The following is a 26,765-nucleotide window of genomic DNA, read 5'->3' as shown; positions in this document are numbered from 1 at the left end:
CACCGCGTGTCGCTTCAAATCGTTCTCCCAGCACCCGCATCGACGCTCTTTTCAACCAAGTCAACGCCGTTCACACCGCTGCTGTTACGCATCCCGTCAGGGTAAGAAATAATATTTCATCGTCAATTTTTGTCCCGCATTTTTTCATACGCGGGGGTGAAAAGCACATTTTCCTACAATATTTTTTCGCTTGATTCGTTGAAATTACTAAACTTCATCATAACTTTAGAGTTTCTGGGTGAACCTCACCTATACGAACAATAAAAGTGGTGCACAGCAATAGCGGCCGAAATGTCGATTTGTGAAAGAAACTCGTGGCCAGTTAATTAAATTTTGTCAGCGTAATTTCAGTTTGGTAATCAGGTACTATCTGGAAAACAAGTTCCACTCCTGAACACGTTAACTTGAGGCAATGTGTAACAGCATTACAAACACTGAACAGAATAATAAAGACAGGTGCACTGTGCTGTGGCAGTATTTCACAATATCACTGACTATTATCGTAACATCATAGTGAGTTTCCCGTGTTCACCTTTCAAACTCCTCATCCCTTCATCCCGTGTATGGTGACATACCAATCCTTCCAGACTGGTGGATATCCTTGCATTTCCTTTATCTCCTGTTATTTTCTCGTACGTTGCCATCAGTGGAAAATCAGCACACAGTATCCTTCACAAAACACGTTCAAGCAATCACTCTATGGCACTTTTGGCAATGGTATAAGTCAAACTTTTCTGTCTCAAATATTGAAGTGGCCACGTCGTACGTGAAAGAGCCTCGGTCGGCAAGTGTACAGAAACGCGGCCTCGCACATTGTGCTGTTCATTATATCTTTTGTATGCGACGTTTTCCAGTAACTGCCGTTCTCTCAATGGTGGGTTTGTTAGCAATTGGCCATTTCTGATATAACAATAGGACCTCCAATTAAGTTAATTTGTCATTCCACGTGGAGACATTTGATATTGTTGGCTGGATATGACCACATGACCGTCTTTGTTGCCTGCACCAACGAAGTGTTCCACTGAACGAATATTAATGAACGTGCCCTTCCCGGTACGGAGGAAGAAGGAAGTTGGGATGAACCATAACGATGAGAAAAAAAAACACGGGTGACTTCGTATGATGACGTCAACACATGTCGTCTCATGAAGACGTCTTTACCTGATGTCGTGAACAAGTCGAAGTGGGCTCGTAATGAAGGCTGCGTACAAAACATAAAGGAAGCTCTATGCCTTCCCACCTGCTTCGCCACGTTCGTTCGCCTTAGGTGCGATGTCGGAGCGTGTTTTGGTGGCAAGAATGAAGAAAAAGGGTTCAAAGTTGACGAGTGCAAAAAGCAGACCAGCAAATGGGCTAGCGCTACTAACGACTATTTGTGTTTGTCACGCGTGCATTGCATCGGATGCAGAAAACAAAATGACACAGAAAAATAATTGCAATAGAAGGTTACTTGTAAGAAGGTCAAAGTAACAGCTGTGCATTTCGAATGAAGCCATGAAAAAAATTTAAATTCCGAAAGATACAACTGCCCCGGAGCCTCACATGTACATACAGAAACGTTGCTTAAAAAAGACATATTTAAAGCAAACCAAGGACTGTCCTTGTGTTTGTATCGCATTTCAGTACCGCAGGAAATCAGTTCTCACCCACATGCAGAATAATGCATGGCATGTGTCGGGCTTTCCCATATCCCTTTTCTCTCAGGGCATGGGAATAGGGCAGACTACTCTAATAGAGCAATCCCCGAAAAGCTTATGGGTGGAGCTGCAATCTCAATTGCTTCGCCACTGGTCCGCGAGCAAAGTTTTTGTAGCTTATTACAAGCAGAGAAAACCAGAGGTGCTTCGGGCTATTTGCCACCTTCTTGAAGCCGTCCGACAAGGTGTGCAAGAACACTGCCTTCCCTGTGAATGTGCCAGTGCGAGCCTGTATACCCTTCCTGTGTTTGACTATCTGTAATAGTGACTTCGCGGTTTCTACAATGACTTCGAATGGGAGTTTACCGCCAGAAGACGGGTTACTTGGCCATCGAAGTTTCCGGAATATCCTCATCATCATCATAATCATCATCACAACCACCATCATCATCAGCCTGACTACGTCCACTGCAGGACAAAAGCCTCTCCAATGTTCCGCCAGTTAACTTGGTCCTGTGCTTGCTGCTGCCAATTTATACCCGCAAACTTCGTAATCTCATCTGCCCACCTAACCTTCTGTCTCCCCCTAAGCCGCTTGCTTTCTCTGGGAATACAGTTAGTTGCCCTTAACGACCAGCGGTTATCCTGTCTACGCGCTACATGCCCGGCCCATGTCCACTTCTTTTTCTTGATTTCAGCTATGATATCCTTAACCCCCGTTTGTTCTCTAATCCCCTCTGCTCTCTTCTTGTCTCTTAAGGTTACACCTACCATTTTTCTTTCCATTGCTCACTGCGTCGTCCTCAATTTAAGCTGAACCCTCTTTGTAAGTCTCCAGTTTTCTGCTCCGTAGCTAAGTACCGGCAAGATACAGCTGTTATATACATTCCTCTTGAGGGATAGTGGCAATCTACCTGTCATAATTTGAGAGTGCTTGCCAAATATGCTCCACCCCATTCTTATTGTTCTAGTTACTTTAATCTCGTGGTTCGGCTCCGCGGTTATTACCTGCCCTAAGTAGACATAGTCTTTTTCAACTTGAAGTGCACTATTACCTACCTCGAAGCGCTGCTCTTTTCCGAGGTTGTTGTACATTACTTTCGTTTCCTGCAGATTCAATTTAAGACCCACCTTTCTGTTCTCCTTGTCTAACTCCGTAATCATGAGTTGCAAATTGTCCCCTGAGTTACTCAGCAATGCAATGTAATCGGTGAAGCGCAGGTTATTAAGGTACTCTCCATTAACTCTTATCCCTAACTGTTCCGATTCTAGGCTTCTGAAAACCTCCTGCAAGCACGCGGTAAATAGCATTGGGGAGATTGTATTCCCCTGCCTTACACCCTTCTTGTTTGGTATTCTGTTGCTTTCTTTATGAAGCACTATGGTAGCAGTTGATCCCCCGTAGATTTCTTCCAGAATGTTTATATATACTTCATCGACGCCGTGATTCCTCAGTGTCTGCATGATGGCTGATATTTATACTGAATCAAACACCTTCTCGTTATCTATGAAGGCTATGTGCAGTGGTTGGTTATATTCAGAGCATATCTCTATTACCTGATTGATAGTATGAATGTGGTCGATTGTTGAGTAGCCTGTTTGAAATCCTGCTTGTTTCTTTGGTTAATTGAATTCTAATGTTTTCTTTATTTTGTTGGCAATTACCTTTATAAATAGCTTGTATACTACAGAGAGCAAGCTAATCGGCCTGTAATTCTTCAAGTCCTTGTCATCTCTTTTCTTATGTATTAAGATGATGTTAGCGTTCTTCCAAGACTCTGATACTCTTCCCGTCAGGAGACACCTCGTAAACAGGGTGGCTAGTTTTTCTGACACAATCTGTCCTCCATCTTTCAGCAGATCTGATGTTACCTGATCCCCACCAGCAGCTTTGCCTCTTTGCATGCTCTACAAAGCTTTTGTGACTTCTTCTATCATTACTGGTGGGGTGACATCTGGGTTACTGCTAGTTCTTATAGTATTAAAGTCGGGGTTGTCCGGGGCTACTGTACAGATCTTTGTAAAACTCCTCCGCTATTTTAACTATCCTATCCATATTGGTAGTTAGTTTGCCTTCTTTGTTCCTTAGTGCGTACATCCGATTTTTGCCTATCCCAAGTTTCCTCTTCGCCGCTTTGACGCTTCCTCCGTTTTTCAGAGCGTGTTCCATTCTCTCCATGTTATTGCTTCTTACATCGGATACCTTGCACCTATTATTCAACTTCGAAAGTTCTGCCAGTCCTATTTTGTCTGTTGTACTTGAGACTTTCATGAGTCGACGCTCCTTAACAAGATTCTTCGTTTCCTGGGAAAGCTTGCCAGTGTCCTGTCTAACTACCCTGCCTCCAACTTCCACTGCACACTCCGTAATGATACTCGTCAAATTATCATTCATTGTATCTATGCTAAAGTTGGTTTCCTCACTAAGAGCCGAGTACCTGTTCTGAAGCGAGACTCTGAATTCCTGTACTTTCCCTCTCAGTGCTAGGTCATTGAATGGCTTTTTGCGTATCAGTTTCTGTTGTTCCTTCCTCAAGTCTAGGCGAATTCGAGACCGCATCATTCTATGGTCACAGCATCGTACCTTGCCAACCACTTCTACATCCTGCACGATGCCTGGGTGTGCACACAATATAAAGTCTATTTCGTTCTTATTTTCGCCATTAGGGCTCCTCCATGTCCACTTGTGGATTTCTCGTTTTCGGTAGAAGGTAATCAAAATCCGTAAATTATTGCGTTCTGCGAATTCTACTAGTAGCTCTCCTCTGGCGTTCCTATTGCCGATGCCATAATCTCCTACGGCCTGGTCTTCAGCCAGCTTGTTCCCTACCTTTGCATTAAAGTCTCCCATCAGTATTGTATACTGCGTTTTTACCTTACTCATTGCCGATTCCACGTCTTCATAGAAGCTTTCAACTGAAGCGTCATCATGGCTGGATGTAGGCGCGTAAGCCTGTGCCACCTTCATCTTGTATCTCTTATTCAGTTTAGTTACGATATTTACCACCCTTTCATTATTTCTATAGTATTCCTCTATGTTGCCAGCTATGTTTATGTGGATTAGGAACCCCACTCCCAGTTCTCTTCTGTCAGCCAAGCCCCGATAGCAAAGGACGTGCCCATTCTGTAGCACCGTATAGGCCTCATCTGTCCTCCTAACCTCACTGAGCCCTATTATATCCCATTTAACACCCTCTAGCTCCTCGAATAGTACAGCTAGACTTCCCTCAATAGATAAGGTTCTAGCGTTAAACGTTGCCAAGTTCAGGTTCCAATGGTGGCCTGTCCGGATCCAGAGATTCTTAGCTGCTGCGTTGCAGATCTGACCGCCGCTGTGGTCAGTTGCTTCGCAGCTGCTGGGGACTGAGGGCCATGAGTTATTTGACGTATGCATGTGGGAGGTTGTGGCCAGATACTGCACCAGGGTGGCCAATCCTTCTCTGGTGAGGGAGTGCGTTCCCGGCGGTGGTTACCGGTGAAGCCGCACCCCAGGCCTTGTAATGCCGGAAAATGATATGCACTAATTTTCTGAGAACAGGGTTGAAGCCCTACGCAACCATTGCTTTTTAATGAGCTTTCAGTAAGCTTATTCAAAAGTCAGTATTACCCCTGTCACACGGCACTTGTTATGTCATTCGCTTCAAATGTCATTGAGCGTTAATGTCATTTTTGTTGCTGCTACGCGAGCACAGTGAATGGCATTCGTCCATTGAATGTGTTCACTGAACTAAAGGAAGCGCGACATGTGTACTCCGTCAACAGGCGCTAGACAAGAGATTACAAAATTGACATCTTAAAACAACTGTAACCGACATTAAGATGTTTATGAAAGGTTGTTGTTTACTTTTTGATCACATTTAAATGTACGCAACGCGATGATGGTAGCACTTTGTATAGCGTTACTCTTTCCCAGGCTCCGACTAGACTCCCTGCAGCAGATTTTGCACGCACGCGTTGGACACCCTCTGAGTGAAAGTGTTTTCAAGAATTTTGTTTCTTTGGAAGCACCACAGTTCTATGTTAATCGCCGACGAAGTTGAAGTCTGAAGAGGAGCCAACGTAAACGAATTGGCATGGTGGCTCTTGCAGCCCCAAGTACCTCGTCCTCTGTGATATTTTTTCAATGGCGAGCTTAAGATGTTTCAGTAGGTTCTGGTGCTTCCTTCACAGCAGCTGGATGAACAATTAATGCTTGTTGCACTGATCGTCGTTCATCGCAGTCCAAAATTCATGAATGCTGTCACGGTTGCAAATAATGGTAACTGCAAGTTGTGAGCACCTTTATGTTAGTCGTGCTCTTAATATATATGAGAATTTTTCATACTGGTGCCCTTTCATCATGTCGCAGTAAATTTGAAGCAGCCGGACAATCTTATGTAAACTTTCGTTATCACAGCAGGTTGCCGATAAGCGTTGAGATGAATTTCGAATGTCATTTCACAAAGCCGTGTAGACCACGAATGCAAGATTGCAATGACATCAGTTTTGATTGTCATTTGCTGCAAATGACATGAAACGTATCGTGGGCCGGGGGTATGATTCTTTACCGGCACAGAAAAGTGTGCGTAGCAAGCAAAATACTCACGGAATGGCAGGTTTTATTATCAAAATTTGATCTCATTGAAGTCGGGACTCTCGTACGTGAAATAAGCCGCAATTCAAAACAATAAAATATTTAAAATATCCGACAGAGCGTAAGACAGAAAATAAACAGGGGGTGTGGCTAAAAGCAGTGAAAATTTATCACATCAACCTGTTTAAATACTTATTAAACCAGCCCCTATGAAATGCAGCGTGCGATGAAGGCCAAGAAATAACAAAAACGGCATCTGCTTGCTTTATGGTTTTAATGCAATGTACCGTTGGCGCAACACCATGGAAGTGTATTCCAAATCGGTGAGTGGGACGAAAATCAAAAGTTTTGAGTAGCGGAAGTCCTCGGTCTTCTCTAATTTTTTTTGGTCGTCTATTTTCAGGGTTTTTTATGATCACTGATTGTAAACTAGCGTTCTGTTCTGTCCGTGGACACTGAGTGTGTGAACGCCCGAGAAGCAGCACGTTATGAAGAGCTATCAGGACAGCAGAAGTGGGAGTACACGCCCGTCAGCTCCGCTGATCGACCTGCAGATTCTCAGAATGAAATGGCAAACTTCTAAGGCAGCACTAATATCAACATCCTGTGTTTTATATTTAGGTAGCGGTGCACAGCATGTTTTTTTTGCCTATCTTTGCACTGAAGTCCTACTTTTCCTAGCATTTCACTGGCCCGGCAACTTCTGTTTATTGACCCCACTTATATTTGGATAAATCTGGTTGTGCTATCTGCGATGTCAGTTTCCATTAAAGAGCGCCAGATGGTTGACAATTCTGCAGCTCTCCACTGTGGCGTCCCTTGAAATGTTATCACTGTTTTTAAACGGAAACCCTCAGATATTGCATTATAATGTTACAGCATTTTGCTTAGACAGCTAATATAGTTTTCTTTAGTGGATTGGTATGACAATATACTCGTGTATGCAATACGCGTAGCAGCCTGTGATCTGAGTGAAACGTAACTCAGCGGGAAAGATCTTTACTTGAAGCCACTGACTGGCCTTGAATGTTTGTAACGATGTGTTTTTTTTTACTTTTTGTCTACAAATGGACTTGCAGCAACCGCATACATCGTACTAAGTACTTCCACCTTACGCTTATTACCACCTACTTTATCTGCACGCTCATCTCTTAGTTTTAATCTGTATTATCAGCTGAAAACCGAGAGGTAGAACATGAAGCACAAGCCCCAAGGAAGAGCGAAAGTAGCTAGAGTTGGCAACTCTAATTTAGGACCGAGAACACAATAATCCTTGCACCCTGTATCTTTATTAACTGCCTTGCAAAAGCGAACTTCTATAAGGATAAAGAAATTAAGGGCTACTGCATCTTCGACACAGAGAATCAAGTGACACGAGAAAAAAATAAATATTCATATTAGTGAGGGTGACATGTATTCTTAAGTACGGCTCTGTCTCATCTCATAGCTTTTGTCATATGCCGAATTCGCAGCTCTACTCGACACCTGAGCCATTGACGTCTATTCAGTGCAATTTTGTGCGCTATTTTTCGATGTTTAAATGAGGCTGACGCTGGTTGATTTTACTAATCAAATATGTTCACTTTATTTTTGCGAGTAGTTCAAGGGTGCTTCAACAACTCACCGACTTCACGCTTTCCGAGGCCTCCCTTATATTATTCTGCGCCTAGACGCCATCGATCTGCGGCTGCAGCAGCGCAGCATGCGGATGGCCTGATGAGATTCCACGACCCAGCAATCTTGGTAGAACATCCGCAGAAACGCCTTTCTTTGTCTTTTTCTCTCCTTAGGGAACGCAGTGTCTCGGTTTGTTCGTTGCAGTTAACTTTGTTTTATCGAGCAGTGGCAACGAGTCATGCGTAGGCAGCACATATTTTCTTGTGCGCGTTTTCTTCGAGTTTTGAGGTCGAGCGTGTAGCCCTCCACTTGTCGATTTATTGATCTATATGTGTAGTTTAACGTCCCAAAACCACCACATGATTATGAGAGACGCCGTAGTGGAGGGCTCCGGAAATTGCGACCATCTAGGGTTCTTTAACGTGTGCACAAATCTGAGCGCATGAGCCTATAGATTATTCGCCTCCATCAAAATGCAGCCGCTGCAGCTGGGATTAGATCGTGCGACCTGCTGGTCAGCAGCCGAGTACCATAGCCTGTAGACTACCGCTACGGGGCAGCCCTCCACTTGTGTTGTCCCTTTTCCTGTCTTCAGCAGGGAACTTCAGCTGAAAAAAATATTGCCATGCCACAAACGCAGAAGCATCGAAGCATCGAAACGCAGAAGCATCGAAAGTTTTTTTTGTGAGAACTGCTTACCTTGAACTAGTTCGCGAAGGGCCCATCCAGTTTCCGCATTTCCGACAGGCAAACTTGCTTCGTTCTGACAATAGGAAGATAAAATACGCAGTGGGTCAAAGGGAAAGGGTCGCAACAATAAGTGAGAATAAATGAAGCTCGAGCTATTTGAAATAGTGTACGTTTGCTGTCTGAATCATGGTAGCATTTAAGTATAAAAATTAGCGCGGTTACATTGGTGCGCTTGTAAAAACTTTACTAGTTCTGTTTACGTAGCTATATTACTAAAAAGCACCCAAAGTGCGTTGTATATTGAGTGTTTGTATATAGGCCGTTTCTTTGGGTACACAAGAGATATCTAATGTACAGGCTTTGTGTTTGGGCGTGGGTGTCGTGTGTGTGTTTTAGTTCACTGCTTATTTTTAGGATTATACCCTACGGTCATGGAAATATATAGTATAGCAGCTTATTGGAGCCCGTTAAGTTTGTCAGTACAAACTACTATTGTGTTAGTTGAAGGTTTCATTTTGTTTTAACTGAATTTATACAGAGATGACGCTGAATATACCACAAATACTCTGTTTCAATAGGCTATGTGTTGGAAGTGAAAAATTATTTGATTTTATATGTGGGATCTAACATCCTAATACCACCATGTGAATATGAGAGACGCCGTGGTAGAATGCACCGGAAAGCTCGACCACCTTGTGTTCTTTAACGTGCACCCAAATCTGAGCACACGGGCCTACAGCACTTTCGCCTCGATCAAAAATGCAGCCGCCGCAGCCGAGGTTTGGTCCCGCGACCTTCGGGTCAGCAGAAAGAAGGAAAAAACTAGTGGTCGGCACTCGGTCGATGCGTCAAAATCTCCTTGCATGACATCTATAAAATAGTGGTCCTACGTAGAAAAAGAAACACGCCTGATCTCTTTTTGTGAAAATTGGTATAACATGAAAGTAAAACGTGTCTCCACAGACGCAGTTGAGTGCTTATTGAGCGTTCTTTCATAGCAACATTGAAGAAATGAATGCCGCAGCCGCACATTGTAATATGAAAGGAGAATAGCAAGCAGCTTGAATTTCGCAGCGCGCACCTCAAGCACAAAGCACGCACGCATAGAACGTATATATATACGTATATATATAAATATATATATATATATATGTATGTATATATATGTGTATATACAGAGAGAGAGAGAGAGAGAGAGGACGATGGTGGACTAACAACTTTCACAGCTCGACTTCTTACTTCATGTGTCAGCAGTGTGCTCCTTTGGTAAACGTGATCGTGGCAGCCAGCGAAGTGACCTTCATGATCTTGTTAACCACTGTACCTTCAAAGCGAACTTGTGGTGGAAGCATAAGGCATATAAAGCGCCAGAATCAGGTAAAGGCGTGCTCACGAGACTGCACCGTGAGGAGGCGCGCGTGCGTCACAACGCGTAGAGCGACGATCTTTAGAGCGCGCCAAAGCGCGAATTATGCAACCTTTCACTACAGATGAACAATATGCGCTGAAGTTGCTAAGCTCTGAAGACCGTCAATTATATAATGTAGATAAATAATTCGCCGTTAGGAAGCTGCACAACCCGTTGCCCATAAATACCTAATTTTGTCGTTGTTGCTCTTTTCTTATAAGGATGACGCATTTCGAGTATTTTCTCAGTCCGTCTACGTATTTTAGGGGCGAAGCTTCTTATGTTGTTGGTCTCTCGTAGTAGTAGCAGCTACTTATAATTAGGAATTGCTCACAAGACGGCGTTGTCTGTATATGTCTTTGTAAATAATGTCAATACACGTCGTTAGTGGCTTTCGTATAAAAACTCACAGCATATCCACGGACTGAATGATGAGTGGGGTGAAGCATTCGTCCACCTGTCGCAGACAGACAGAGTAGACAGACAGACAGATGGACGCTTCCCCTCACTCATCGGCATTCACTCCGTGGATATGCTGCGATTTCCTTTTCAAAAGAGATACTCAAAGCTATTATATTAAGTGTATAACACTGTTATTCATGGACAGTCGTTGGATCCAGTGAAACAACTTTATTAGGCTCACAATAGGCGCGGGTTATATCTACATTTACTGGAGAAATTCTTTCACTAGTTCTAAGAATGCATCATAATTACAGAGCGATGAATAATTGACAACACCGCGTTGTGACCACGACTGAACAACATTTCTAATACATCATTAGTTTTGCCTTTTGTCCGCATTAAAAAACGGTAGACGTTGTATTGCACATCGAAATACGTAGTACTATCGTTTCAAAACATTAAGAGAGATTCAGGCTCTCCATAGCAATGTATCTGCATTTGTGGGGGTTCTAAACCTCCCTATATGTGTTTTGGTAGCCGGATGTAATCGAATCGCTATCCGTTCAAAGGGAAATCGCATTTGTCTCACGGCGTTTGGAAAGCCTAGTTAGCGCCCAATTAGGCGTTTAGAACTGTAAGTCGTAGAAACGGTGGCGCCAAGCTCATTAGGGTAATTTCAAAGCAATTTGCAAATGTGATTAGAGTATCGGTAGATCGCAAGTCACTGCTCTCACTGCAGTGTGGTCATATTCGGGGATAGATGGCAATGTTCTTTCATTAAAGGAGCAGTGACAATCACTTGGCGCATGTCACGTCTTTTGCATGTCCACGTATAATTATCGATTCCATATACGATTTGGTACTAACATTACAAAAGGGGGACAAATAAGTTATGTTTATTATTGACTAGTATTGAGCCTGATTAAAAACGAGTGCTAAGCCCGCCAATTTTCAGCGCCTCGACCGCTGCCAAGGGGTCACCTTCCGTGGTCACGCCCTTTATGGTTACGTGGCCAAACGAAATGGGAACGCGATTTTCAGTCGATACTTTGTCTGCTCGGCGTGCACATGTGTAGGTATGTCTTCAACCCCCTTCCCCCGCCCCTTTGTTGTCGCCGTCGTCACCTACATGCACAAACGATGCAAACACTGAGGAATAAGGAATCGCAGCGATTTTCACTGAGCTGAATAATTTTCTGTTCGATTGTCTTTTTAGCAGCAATAATATTATCCATCTAAACCAAATTAACCATGCTCTACAAAGTTTTTAGTAATCTCTTTTAGATATATTACCATAAGACGTCGCGGCTATATGCGTTGTTAAGCTAACCTACAATCCAATCTTTCGACCCGCCTAAATCGACACTCTGAACATTAGAATATGCCAAGACCGCGCACAAATCATGGTTTTGATACATTGCGTTATTGCTCACCGAAAACACTAAATAAATTAGGAATTACATGTGAAGATGTTCGTACGCTCTCTAATACTTCTGTTTTAAATTTGCTTTATTATTTTATATGTGTAGTATTATTTTATGTTTGCATACTTATTTCTTACTTTGTATAGCATGTGTGTTTCTGGTTTGTACAAGCTTGTATATCTTTTTGTTCCGATGCAAAGCGTGGACATTGCTGGCTTAAACTGCCTTGTGCTTTACTTCGCTTTTGCCGTTTTGTTGCCCCAGTGACCATGGAAATATTGGGCTTTGTCATCAAGTTGTTCTTATACAGGTCTTTTGTGCCTCTGCCATCCACTTACTGTACAACTGTACGTGGTAAATAAACTCAACTCGACGCCGGAAACAGCGACGACGAAGCAGACGAAGGCGCACGCTTTGGCAACACTGGCTGTTGAGACATATGAACGCTGCCTGCGTGATGCCTATTCGCGATGACAGTAGCTTCAAATCATCACAGTGGTGCTCAACACTCCACTAGTTATTTCGTGAAGCGGCAAACGAGAATGCAGGATTCACATAATCGCGCTGCACGAACCAAGTAAAACAAAGAAAGTGCAGCCGTTGCTAGACAGCCAGGCGTCGCCGCCAGACGGCGCCACATCTATAGACACCGCGATGACAACACTAAACCTGTCGACGTCATCGCTGCTTACTCATCGTCACTTTGCACCTGAGACGTAGCCCTGGAGCTCACTGAACACGTCAAAATACTACTTATGTCTCACGGCAAAGAACGGACCGATGAACCTTGGACGCCGATTGCGCTCAAACTAGAGTAGCTACCACGTAACGGACGTGATTCTTGCTTTGCTAAAAAAATCGCACATCCGACGTGCAGTGGGAATCGATGATACGCGAAGCACGCATCATGAAGGTTCATATGTCACTTTAACGTCAGTACAATGTTACGAGGCGGATGTAAATTGTGCTGTGCATGACTTCCATCTGACGGTTGTCATGTTTGAACGTGTCTTTTACCTTCGTCGTTTATTCACATCACGTGGTACCAAGTTTGGTATTTGTGAAGCTAGTAAAATGGCCACGAACACGCTATGAGCGTAGCATGTAGTCATGTTTTACATGACACGTACCTAATTATTATCCTGTTTGGACGTGTTATTTACCTTTGTCGTCCATTCACGTCACTTAATACTTAATTTTTTGTATGTGAAGCCAGCGAAACAGCCGCGAGCGCATTATGAGCGTGGTAGGTTGTCATTTTCTTAGAAGACACGCTTGTTATGATTATCATGTTTGTACCAGTCATATAACTTCATCATCTATTAAAGTCACGAAACACCAAATTTGGCTTATGTGAAGCTAGAGAAACGACGGCGAGTGCACCATGAGTGCGGCGTGTAGTGATGACCTACATGAGAACCATGTCATGATTTGCACGTTAGGGCCCGCCACTTGTGTTCGCCATGTATTCATGTCACACCATACCACTTTTGCAACATGTCATGTGAACGAAACCATAGCAATATAAGAAAGACCATGAAATCTAAATCAAGATATTCATGACATACATGTCTTGATTTTTAAGTTATGACTTGTCACTTTTGCTTGTCATACATTCACGTGGGAGTAGCTGGGTGACGCGTGGTGGTGTCAGCGTCTGCACTAGACCATAATAAAGTTGTCCTCACTCACTCACTCACCCACTCACTCACTCACTCACTCACTCATGTTATGTCATACCAATTTGGGTATCAATATCGTTATTGAAACGGCCAGGAGAGTTAAAGTCGTAGGCTGCTATATAGATAGATAGATAGATAGATAGATAGATAGATAGATAGATAGATAGATAGATAGATAGATAGATAGATAGATAGATAGATAGATAGATAGAGATTGATACTTAGATAGATAGATAGATAGACAGACAGATAGATAGATAGATAGATAGATAGATAGATAGATAGATAGATAGATAGATAGATAAATAGATAGATAGATAGATAGATAGATAGATAGATAGATAGATAGATAGATAGATAGATAGATAGATAGATAGAGGTAATAAAGGACAGATATGTGGACCAAGGCATAGCGGGACCTATGCGTTGTCTTTCTGCACAACATAATTTTAACCACCTGGTGCTTGCATTCATTCAAGTGCCTAGTAACTCAAACGTCTTTCGCATTTATTCTCTACAGCGTGCAAGCTCCTGTCGATGGGTGTGATGGCCATTGTGGGACCGAGTTCGGGCCCCGGTTCTGCTGCCGTGGATGCCGCGTGCAAGCGATCACGCGTCCCCCACCTCGTTACTCGTGCGCCTGGAAGCGGCATCGGCGACGGTGGTGCCAGCACTGACGGAGACGGCGGCGGTGACTCGTCCTCCATCTCGATCCGACTGTCGCCTCGGCGTGCCCACCTAGGATCGGCAATCAAGGGACTCCTCGACGCGAAGGGATGGAAGTCGTTCACGCTCGTCTACGAAGACAGTCTCAGTAAGTGTCACCCTGTTTTTCTAATCATATATTTTTAAACGAGTGCGTGGTAGTCTGAAATTTATGGCAGCAGCCAGCATAACAAATGAAATAAAAGCTGGCTTCACGAAAAAGACGTGAGCCGCTACTATAAGTTCCCATTCGACCACTCATTGTGGAATAAAACAAGAAAGCAGAACAAGGTGGATTGCTAGAAATTTAAAAAAATACATTTCCGTGCACTACACGGAAGCCTTGTTCAAGATAAAGCTCCCGTTTGTGGCCCCCAAACCTATTTTGCGCATTTAACCTTGGTCGGTTATTTTTTGTTTTATACCACTATGTTTTTGCCCAACCAAACAGAATTCCGTGACACACTTGACCATGGAAATCATCGATTGCGTATACATTATCGTTTATAGCTTATAGACAATAAGGAGCAGCAGGAAAATAATATAAGCGAATCAGGTAACACTTCAGGCGATAGTTCGCAATGACCTTGTATTGTAAGATCATTAGACTACAAGCGAAAAATTTGAGAAACTACACAGTAGTAGAAAAGCTGACGAATCTGCAAGGCCTGTGGCCCTTAACGTCTTCCGACTGATTTTGTCTGTGCACGTCAGCGCGACCTTAGCAGAGTTCGCGAATACGAAAGACGGCCGTACGAATGACACAAGTTGAAAGGTATCAGCACATGTGTCAACACTTCCTTCTTGCTGTACTTGTGCCTCTCCTCCTTGCACGGAAGAAGCCGCGCACAGAAACACGGACACAAGAAGGAAAACATTGCTAATTGTTTAACGAGCTAGGCAGTGCAACGGAGGTGATATATATGTACTTGCTTTTCTTTCAAACACACTGTTGTTGTGAGTAGGTACCCGTGCTGTTAGGATCTTTCTTTTCTTGTTTCCGTGTATGTGTATGCGCCTTATCAAGTATAAATGCGAATGAACACTAACTTGCCGAAATATTTGTGCTATTGTGTCTCTCAACACCGTTTTCAGCAAGGTTAACTTCGCAAATTCATTACCGATATTTTTCTACTGCATACAATTATTTGTTTTTTTTTCGCCTCTCAAGTCTATACAGTGACGTTCAATTCGTTTTTTTTTTCACTTTTGGTGTATTCAGTTTAACAAGAATGTCAGCAATTCTCAGCGCGGACCACGTCCCAGGTTATACAATGTCGAAAATTTGCTTAAACATGTGTATACCGCTTGCAAAGCCAGCCCTGTAGCACAATACGATACCGTGGCTGCAGTCTGGATTCCGTACTTCCCGATGGGCCCGCCGAGCAAGCTCCATTATAACGCGAACTCATTACTCGCAGCATTGATCTCAACGTGGCAAGACTTTCGTCTGCTGGCAAAAATCCGTCCTCTTTCCTCGTTTTGTGACGTGATCAGCTCCAAAGAGGTGCGACCACGTGCTTTGCAATAAAGTAGCGACAGAAAAAAGGGCGAGGAACAAACACAGTGACGTAAAGTAGCCGTAGGTCATTTACAGCGCTAGTAAGGTGTTTGTTTACCACGGAAGGCCACAAGACCTCACTGCACCTGGTCATGGTTTCTAGAGAAGAGCTGTGAAAACTCACAGCGCATCTTGTAGAGGGGACAATGTGCGTCTGGTGCATTTTTTTTGAGGGGGGAAGCTCCTTACGTCATGGGTTGTGCGTTTCGTGTCGTCCCATGTCGTCATAGTAGCCAGTTTTCAAGGTCACAAAATTGCACTAAATGTCAATAAAAACAGTGTCATCACATATTCATGGAGTGATTGTTGATGACTAGGGCAAAGCGTCCATCAGTCCGTCCGTCCGTCTGAGCATCTGTCCGTGTGTCGTGCGTGCGTTCGTTGGTGCTTCGCCCAGCTCGTCATCATTCACCTCATGAATGATCTGCGATTCTATCTAAAGAAACAATATATATATATATATATATATATATATATATGAGATCTAACAGACAATAATGCCAAGGATTGTATAAGGGAAGTTATTAGAACCAATGTAATGTAAGTAAGCAGAAAGAAAAGTGGGTGAAAAAAAAACTTGCCGTGAGCAGGAATCAAACCTATGACCTTAGAATAACATGTTCGTTATTCGACGGTTGCAGGTTCGATTCCCTGTGAAGGTCGTAGGTTCGATTGCCTGTGAGTGCATGTGTGGATGAATATATTAGATACGAATATATTTATACATTCTTGTTCATGACATATTCTATAACAATAACTAAATAGGTTTCACCTTTCAATCACCCATCAGTCACGCACCAGTCACCCTAGTCCCGAGAATGTCTGCAGAAAAGCTGAAGCTATTCTGCAGCGTCATGCAACTGCTATCAGATAATTAAACATCTCTAATTAAAAGATTGTTGCACATTTGGCAAGTGCCAAATAAGAGATATGTGTAATTTATGGCTTCCTCACAGCCGCCATAATTTTGCACGTATTCTGTGTACGTTTAAATGTATATTTTTAAAGCATAGGAATTTTTCTACCAGCACTCAATGGCTGGTCAAGAAGACATGGCTATATATACCAGGTGGTGGGTGTTACATAGTGAAGTGTAAGAGGTCTGTGTGTTTAGTATTTACTTTGTATTTACTTAGTATTTTTTAGTAATAGATGCGAAACTGTTGCGGCAGGTCATCGTCATTATCTCTTTCCGATTCTGGAACGCCTCTACTCTGAAATGTTATCGTTTCTGTCAGAGGAATTGTTCTTCCTTGGGGAGGAAGAATTTCTGCGACTATGGTGGTGCCGCTTTCGGTCCGTAGTTGACAAACGCGTTCGATTAGTCTTTCACCTGGCCTCGTTCCTATAGCCAGGTCACCGGTCAATGTCTGATTAGTGCATGTAATCAGTATGTGTTTACTATTTTAATGTGTTTGTGTATGTCCCATATGGGTGTGATCTCTTCTATATATGCACTTCATTCTAATGCTGTAAGTTACGTAACTCTTATGAATATTGGTACCTGTTGTACATATTCTTAACATCTTCACCAAGTCTTGTAAATTCTGTAAATATATAATCATGTACATTGTCCATATTGTGATTAGTGTATGTATGTAGTGTATGTAGTTATTAGTACCATGAGCTATGGACATCCTATGGGCTGGACACATTTGTTTAAATGTGTAATGTATATTGTACTTTATCTTTTGTGTGTTATTGTGCCTGTCGTACAGACGCTCGTTCCTTATTTTCTTCGTTCAGCGAACTGGGAGCGCAGAGAAAAACACAAAGGACGAAGCGAGGAACCACACAACACGAGCGCCTGGTGAGCGCTCGTGTTGTGTGGTTCCTCGCTTCGTCCTTTGTGTTTTTCTCTGCGCTCCCAGTTCGCTGAACGAAGAAAATGAATTACCAACTGGCCCACATTTTGATCCTTCTGCTCGTTCCTTAGGTTTGTTGCGCCTTATGATAGAATAGACTTCTTCTAAACACTCTTAGTACCCATTGCCTACGCGGGGGTGACAGGAGTGACAGAAAATTCGTCACTTGTTTGCATATATTCTGCATCCCGGTAGACTAATGCTCTGTAGAGTTTCTGTAGATGGGCTGCAAGTTTTTTGTAAGCGGCGGGGCTTTCTAGAACCATGAACACCAGAAATGCGTGGTCTATATACGAGTGCGGTGCGATATGTCCACTGAGAAAACTTCGTACTTCACTTCTTCGAGCCGATGAAAACTGCTGTAGGTTACATAATTCCGGCACACCGATTTTCTGAGCACCCTCGTGGGCGTGTACGGGTACCAACCGAAACTGGAATGACCGGCTTGTAGGCTAAAGCCTTGCAAGTGGTGCTGTACCGGCAAGCACTGCAATTTTTACGCGACAAAATACGTAAGCTAGAAGCTTCTGGACTTCTTCGGCATGGAACAAATACGTCTGTATTCCGGGTAACCGAGTTTGGCGGAGTTGGTGACAGCGTGAAGTCTATCACCATATTGACGCCAATGCTGCAAACCAGGCTAAAAGAACCAAAAGTGGTAGTGTCCCGAAGATCCCGAAGAGCAGTGTTGTAGACAAACGGGATCATTTCTTACAAATTGTGTTACTTGTATATGTACTTCAAAAGAATATATATGTAATCACTTTTTAAGGCGTTCGGTTGAACCACTAATCTACGGGTAGTATTCAGGTGTTGTTCGGTTTGTCGTACCACTCAGTCACAGAATATCTTGGAGCACATATACCGTAAACCCGGTACCACACTCTGTGATGACGACAGCTAAGCCATAATATGCCTGAGAACAATTTTCTTCATAAAATATTTAGCCGCGTCAGGAGCAGTTGCTTGCTCAAGAAATTGGGTTCCACTCTACCTGGTGAAGTAGTTTCTGGAGGCAATAACACAGTGAATATTGACAGAAGGCTTCAGAAATGGACCGAGTAAAGCTATAAAGGCCTATGTGAGACGTGCGAGGCGCTGAAGTAGACCGGCTGATTTCTTGGGGGAATTTTTGTGGCGTTGGTTGGCTGTGCAAGTATCGATGTGCTGCGTGATGGTTTGTGTAAGATTTCGCCAGTGGTGCTTCTGCTTGATGCGCTGCCGAAATCGCGAAGCGTGTTAAGTATGGCAAAAACGCGAAGTATGTGCAAAGCAACGATGGCTGGACGTTGGCCAGTAGTGGCGTGCACGTAAAATGTAGCTAAGAGAAGAAGGAACATCCATACAAGGTACACTAGTGTCATGGTAATAAAGTTGTCCTTGAGGAGAACGTCAATTCGTAGCCGATATTCAATCATACGGCATGATAATAAAGTGCTTGCTTATTGATAACTTTGGTATTAACACAGCAAACATGTAAGTCTCCTTGCTCAGTGCTTGTAATCCATATCATTATTAGTACTCAGTAAACTTCTGTCGTCTTCGCTGTGTCTTGTTCAACACTTTGTTCTATTTTATGCATATTGTATTACGAAGCTCTAAACCTTTTTTCTACCTCCTTCTTTCAGCATTCTTTTGTGGCGCCTCGTAAAAATGTATGGATGGTGCGATCTTTGTTTCAAACATTAGCATAGTGTACTTTTGAAACAAAGCAAGTACAAAACGATGATTGACACAGTAATTATACAACATAGGGCATTTAAAAAAACAACTAAATTAATATTCTCGCTTCAAACATCACAATAAAGGCTTATTGAGGATTTTCAACCGGAAGCGATGTAAAGTCTGCTTTGTCAGCAAGATGCCAAGTCTTCCTCTCACGATCAATGAAAGAAAATTTTTTCAGGCAGTAAAGACAGCGTTCTTCGATTCTGCTTTCTTTCTCCTCCAATTTTAAAGTAACGATCGCACATTTTAAAATCACAATCGCAAACTACCTTTGTGTTGCAATGTGCTTGCGCTCACGTATCTGCAAGGCCATAAACGCACTGCGACCTAAAGGTAGAACTTTGTTGGTTACCTAAGCACCACACATGCGCAATGACAACATTGAAGCAGAATCATTTTTGTTTTGTTCGTCTGTGTTCCGACTACATCGAGACGTGCTGAGCAAGCGCGTGGCAACGGACCACAATTTCACTTCATGTCCCCGAGAAACCAATAAAACAGTGACAGTGAAATGAATGCGGGTAAAAAGGCGACGAAAACGGCAGAGAACGCTTCGGCAGAGAGTACACGCTGTTCGTCTGCTTGACCACTTTTTTTTAACCCAAAAGTGTTTTATGCCGGGGTCCACCATGGCTCAGTGACGTATTTCCGTCACGGATATAACGTAAACATTTACTAACATGATTGCACAGATGTTAAAAGTAAGCAAGGCTGCTGCGTAATTGTCCTGCCCCAATAACAACTTTTGAGCTGGACTATTTAAGTAGCACTGTATATATGCAATTTTGTTTTTACTTCTATATTTGTAAGTCAAATAGAGAGACAGTTATAACTGTCGCCATGTAGGTGCGACAACAACTCCTTTTTTATTTTTTATTTCAATAATTAAATACATGATTGCAAAGAAAAAAGACGAGAAGGAAATGTTTCGCAGTGGGGCATCAAACCAGCGACCTCGCGCTCCTCAGCGCGCGACGCTAACCACTACACCACAGAGCGATCATCCCTTCACGCGTTAAGGGGCAGCTATTTATATAGATCATGTACCGTTGGCGGTCTTCAGAGCTGGGAAACTTCAGTGCGTTTCGGTCATCAGTAGCGAGATGGCACGACGGCCGCGCGTAGGGCGCGCTCGCTCTAAAGGTTGTCGTGCCGCACCAGCCGCGCGTTGCTGTGCGCGCGCATCTCCAAATGGCGTGGTCAAAATGCCTATAGATGTTCTCTAGCGTGATGGCTCATTCGCGGGCACGCTTATCTTCGGGATTCGGCTTCTTTTTTTTTCCACCACAAGTTTATTTTGAAGTTAGAGTAAGTGAAGGGAGTGTGAACGTCGACTTGCTCGCTGTTGAGGCCGCGTTTACGAAAGGAGCTTGCTGCTAACACACAGTGTAAGAATCGCGGCAGTTGTTTGTCTGCGCTCGTCCTGTGTATGCTTCTTTCAAGTGTGCTCACTGCTTGATGTGCGCGCTGCAAGTTTCGAGAAGCTGGGTGTTCTTCGCGTGGCATTGCAGTTTGTTATTGCAGCATTAATTCCTTCACCCTTGTGACGAAACCATGAAAAGTGAATTCTCCACTATCCCTGCGAGGACTCGTTTCACTTACGTGTGACACAGTTTCCGAAAAAAGGGAATCAATCACGTTTTTTTTGTGTGTGAATGCATTTTGTATTGGAATGACAATCCATGAGTACAGCTGTGCAGAAGCCTCCACGGAAGTCAACGTTTTTAGTGATAAACGGCGCCTTATATTGAAAAACATAAAAAAAAGATGAAAGACATTTACGTTAACCCAGTTATGTGTGATTGCGTCTCCTATAATGCATAGAACGAGAAGAAGCGGAAATGAGAACAAAATAGTACGAAAAAATGCCAAGTTAAGGACGCGCTTACACAAAACGTCGTGCTTCACGCAATCTGTGCTGCTGGGAAATCTGCGTCGTCTTGAGAGAACGTCTTGCATTTTTGTGGTGTCTTTGTGTGCTGGTGGAGTTGATGCAGAGTAGAGCAGCACATCTGCAGCTGGCCTCACTGCAGATGCGGTGAACCCCGTAGGATCGTTTTTCATGGTAATGCAACGGCTTGTTGGGTTCTTGTTTGCTCAAATGCAGTTTTCACAACGAGTGCCTTTCTTACATGAGCACTGCGTTAGACTTTTCCTTTCAGTATTTCATACCGTATTCATTGCTCAACATTTTCAAGGCATATAGCGAGACTTTTGGAGGTAATTTGTTTATCACATTTGTCACTTTTTCGTACTTTCCTTTGACCATTTTTTTTGTTTCGTAGTTTAACTACATGATGTATGTCGAAAAGGCAGCCGAGAAAAGTAAGGAAAATAACGTAGATATAGAATAGTCGGTTGCCTAAGCTGACCTATTTTCATGCTTGAGTGATGTGCTTTGTGCGGTAGAAGGCATTTCGCTGGTTTATGATCTCGTTCGTTGATCAAGTGCATATTTCGTTTGCTCAAACGCGTACAAATTCTAGTTGATGATATTAATTGCGAGTTTCCGAATGTTGAGATTATTTAGAAACGTTCATTCAGTGGCTACTTTTTTGTACTCTATCACAGACGTCCTCCTGCTAGCTTATTTCAATTTATTATACTTTTAAGTCTCCGTTCATGCTTCAAGTTGTCGATTTGACTACGCGCATAACTATGCTTGCTGCGAGATGATGTCTCTGGTCCTCCGTTTGGCATTCGATAATTTTGCGAAAATGTTTATGAGGACCGCTACTTACTGATACATGCCCTCAGTTTTCATTCTTTCAAGAACCGCCAAACCACCTCTCATGATTTTTAAACGTTTCAAGCAAAGACGCGCATCGTGTCCAGAAAGTCGTCGGGATCAACAATTCTTCATGTGGCAACGCTACGAGCCAGCAAAGCCCCACAAATTCCAAGAAATAAATCCTCCTTCTTTCCGGGCCTTTCTCGCCTCCGCGTGACGCGTCATTGGAATACCTCTCGCACGGGGATCAAAATATGCTGTGATTGGTCGATCAAGAGCCTAGGACTTCCGCTCAGTGTGCAAGTAGCAGTCCGCTCTGCTTGTTGTTCGTCATTCAGCCCATGTGCGTGCGCCCGCTGACGACTCAGCTACTGCGGCCCGTATCGTAACTGCGATAACTAAATCCGAGCGTTTTGCGATAGCGAAGCGTAGGATCCACAATGGTGTAGGCACGACTACGGTTCGCCCACAAGAACGCAGCTGCAACGCAACTGACAGAGTCAGCGGACGTAGTCGCGGCAACCGGAAGTAGACGGTGTTTCGAGCAGCGCGTCAGCGCTGACGTATGCCACGCGATACTGGGAGGAACATGGGAGGGGTGCTCAGCGTGAGGGCAGAGTGGCTTGGGAGAGGATACCATGGAAGGTATAGCGAAGGAGAGACCAAAAAGAAGCGATCGCCACGGCTTCGATAATCAAACGCGTCTAACTTCGCCTAATGGCACCTTTTTGAGAAATTATCATGACCATGTCCATCATACACTTGTGCGCAATTTCCCCACCACAATCGAATGTCGACCTCTGGGTGGTTTACGAAATTTCAAAGCTGTGCTCCGCTTCACGTGTTCAGAGTAAAATACAGTCATCATCAGCCTGACTGCGCCTACTGCAGGAGAAAGGCCTTTCCCATGTTCTGCCAGTGAACTCGGTCCTGTGCGTGCTGCTGCCATTTTATACCCGCAAATTTCCTAATCTCATCTGCCCACCTAACTTTCTGTCTCCCAGTTGCCTTCTCGAATCCTGTCAGTTATTCTTAATAACCAGTGGTTGTCCTGTCTACGCGCTACATGCCAAGCCCTTGTCCTATTTTTCTTGATTTGAACTATTATATCCTTAACCCTGGTTTGCTACCTATCCACTGTGCAATTTTCTTGTCTCTTAAGGTTACAGCTATCATTTTCGTTTCCATCGCTCACTGCGTCGTCCTCAATGTAAGCTTAACCTTCTCAGAAGCTTCCAAGTTTCTGCTACGTATGTAAGTACCGGCGAGATGCCGCTGGTATATACCTTGCCCTCAAGGGATAGTGGCAATCTACCACTCGTGATTTGAGGGTGTTTTCCAAATGTTATCCACTCCATTCGTGTGTTTCTAGCAAGATTAGTCTCGTGCTTTGGCTCCATAGTTATTTATTGCCCTAAGTAGAAACAGTCTATTACAACTCCAAGTGCAGTATTACCTATCTCGAAGCACTGCTTTCTTCGGAGGTTGCTGTACACTACTTTCGTTTTCTGCAAATTATTTTGAGACCTACCTTTCTGCTCTCCTTGTGTAACTGTATATATGAGTTGCACTTCTTCCCCTGAGTTACTTAGCAATGCATCGTAATAGTCGAATCGTAGGTTACTAAGGCACTCTCTATTGACTCTTATCCCTAACTCTTCCCGTTCTAGGCCGCTGAAAACCTCCTCTAAGCACGTGGTAAATAGTATTGGGGAGATTGTATCCCCTTGTCTTACACTCTCCTTGATTGGTATTCTGTCGCTTTTTTATGGTGGTTGTTGACTCTCTAGAGACTTCTTGCAAGATGTTTATATACGCTTTGTCGACGCCCTGATTCTGCAGTTTCTTCAAGACTACTATTGTTTCTGCGGAATCAAATGCCTTCTCGCAAATAATAGAAACTATGTAGAGCGATTAGCTGTATTTTGAGCATTTCTCTATAACTAATTGACAGTACGAATGCGGTAGATTATTAGGTAGCCTGTTCAAAATCCTTTGTAACCTTTGTAAATCACTTGTAACGACGTAGAGAAATCTCATCAGCCTGTACTTCTTCAAGTTCTTGTCATCTTCTTTTTTATGTATTAAGAATTTTAGCATTCTTTTAAGATTCTAGTACCCTCTCCTTTAGTGAAAAACTAGCCACCCTGTTTACGAAGTGTTGACCGACGGGTGAAATATATGTGAACCTCAATATAATCTTATAACCCTTGACACTGCTGAAGTAAGTACTCTCAATTCTGTTTGAAAATCTCAAGATAATCATTTAGTTGCTGCCTGTAGACTTCATGCTTAAAACTTTGATACTATATGGTATACTCAAGACCCTCAGACTAACTGAATTTCTTGAAACTAGCTTACGCCATGCGCTGCCAAAATAGAATTCACTCGAGGTGAGACTTAGGAATAACAGTTACCAGTAGCTTATCATTTGCATCCATGCCTATTTATGCTCACGGTAACCTCGATTGTCTGAATTGAGATCTTTTATTGCATTATTAGTGACAACCTTGCTAACTAAGATTGACAAATTTCGATGTCCGTTAAGCAAGTTCTCTCAGTATTTTTCAAATGCAAGAATTGCCACTCAAAACAATTTTACACTTTTCAAGGGCGTTGTTTTACAATTCAAGTGTTCAGGAGAAGCATCGTCCAAAGTTGTACAGGCAGAACACACGCCTTCGCCAAGCTTGCGCTTCGTGAAAGCTTACATCATTTCTCTTTGCCTCGTTTCTTTAGATCACGATACAACAGTGGTGTTGTCGAGCTGACATCTGTGCTAGCGGGCCATCAATAGATGTCACATACGACAAAAATGTTTTTACATGGAAATTTAGTAAGTTTACAAGGCCAGAATTGACGATAAGACGCAGATGGTTGCTCTCCTGTCGAGTGCTTTGCGCAGTTTCACACTTCCCTTCTTTCTTTTGCCTTGTATATATATGTCAGGTTTTCATCAAATAAACAGTTCTTATTTCGCACTTGACCTGAACTTTACCTTTGTTTTTAGTGTGTGTTTCTTTGTATTAAAACAGCACGTCTCAAGGGTCAACCATGTAAAACCAATCGCAGCCGATGCTCTGGCAATTCTAGTTGACATTTTATTTCTTCCTTCTGCGTTTTTATTTCTTCCTACCATTTGCATCGTCTTGACGCCTTCAAGTACAACATTTTACGTAGTTTGCTTGTTCTCGGGTTGCTAGAAATTTATCTTTTTGATATCGGTGAAATGCCTCCACCAGTGATTACCTTTTCATGTAAGCTATTGTGCTCCTCTTTGTTCTTTACACAAACGTACGTACAGACGTATATGATTTATTTTTCATGAAACCCCCTCCCCTTCAAATTTTTCTGTTCTATCGATCAGATTTTTCTCTGGCATCAATCTCCTGATGTCGCGGCATCAGTCATGTTGCGTAGGTTTTGCATTCCTTTTTTTTACTTTGCTTTTGCAATCTAACTCATGGGCTGTCACTCGGCTCAAGCCATTGTTATTGATCTGCCCGCAGTGGTTCTTCTAGGCCTGAAACGATTCAGCTGGAAGTCTCCTCCCGTTGCCAGACAAGTGGTGAGAAAAAAAAGGTGGTTCTTTATGACAGAAGAAAAGTATTTTCAATGGAAGCGTGTCGTGGCTTAGTCGGAACGCACATAAACGCTTACTGTGACTGCGCAACAAATGCGCAGTCGGACATGCACCGTCTGCCTCTCGATCCTGTCATGGACTTTCATTTCCACACCTGCATTGGCTCGCACTTTCCCGAAAAGAAACCTTCGTGACAATGAACCTACAGTATACCATGGAATCACTTTGATTCTTTAGAGCATTTTCTAGATATTTTGGTCTATGGTATATTTCGAAATTCACTACGTGATTTTATGTTGTACAGTGAGCTGTGGAAAGGCTCCTGTGCCGGCGAAAATAATTGACTTTCGCAGAATATATATGACATAAGAAACTGTCGAACCAGACAGCTTGTGCTGGTAGCATAAGTAGTCGTGGGAAAACTGTTACGCAGACACTCAAACATCGAATGCATTTGAGTCGGCTTTTCCCGACATATTGTGTGTCATTGTCATTGTCATTATTGTGTGTCATTAGTTGCCAGTCAACACTGGGTTCTCCCTGGCTGCTCAACTACCGCATATCCTGCTAGTTTTATGATGCAAATCCCCCCCCCCCCCCGTATTTCTCGGAGAGAACAGGTTGACTTAGTCTCCTGAGACCTGATCAAGGCTTTTGGCGTAGTTAGCCATTCAGTGACGCTAGTTGATTTTGCAAACTTTGACGGTGACTCTTCAGTTGTGCATCTACTGGCGTAGCTATCTGTGTTAAGTGGCCGCAAATGGCTGAACGCCTTTTTGCACCAAGTTTTTTATTTTTTATTTTTTTATTTAAAAAAAGTTACTATAGTGAGGTCCCTCAAGAGTCGGTATTAGGCTCACCCTTATTTTTTATGTCAACGATCTTTCTTTTGCATATTGTTATCCTTGTTCTCTCTTATATGCCGATGAAATCAAGGTGTTTAATGAAATTTATTCAGTTAACGACTGTCGCCTGCTGCAGTCAGACTTAGGTTCTTTCTCCGAATTTCGCGACAACAATAACCGATACCCGACTACCTGAAAGACCAAATTCATCAATATATATCACAAAACAACCATCGTGTGTTTTTCATGCTCTGTTAATACCACGTTTTTATATAAAGCTTATATGTTCAGTAATTCTGGTGTTATTGGTGCTC

At 43.0% G+C, this 26,765-nt stretch overlaps 1 protein-coding gene across 1 annotated transcript in view; it reads left to right on the top strand.

Moving 5' to 3' along the window:
• LOC119173762 (glutamate receptor ionotropic, kainate 2) overlaps positions 1–26,765 on the top strand; it is a 234,997-nt gene that overhangs the window by 117,834 nt on the left and 90,398 nt on the right. The window contains exon 3 of the mRNA XM_075883220.1: positions 13,954–14,247. Coding sequence (XP_075739335.1) covers positions 13,954–14,247 — 294 coding nt within the window. The remainder of the gene's footprint in view (positions 1–13,953; positions 14,248–26,765) is intronic.

The sequence above is a fragment of the Rhipicephalus microplus genome, unplaced genomic scaffold, assembly GCF_043290135.1.
Source record: "Rhipicephalus microplus isolate Deutch F79 unplaced genomic scaffold, USDA_Rmic scaffold_15, whole genome shotgun sequence".
In the NCBI taxonomy this organism is placed as follows: domain Eukaryota; kingdom Metazoa; phylum Arthropoda; class Arachnida; order Ixodida; family Ixodidae; genus Rhipicephalus; species Rhipicephalus microplus.
This window is presented reverse-complemented; position numbering and strand designations above follow the sequence as displayed.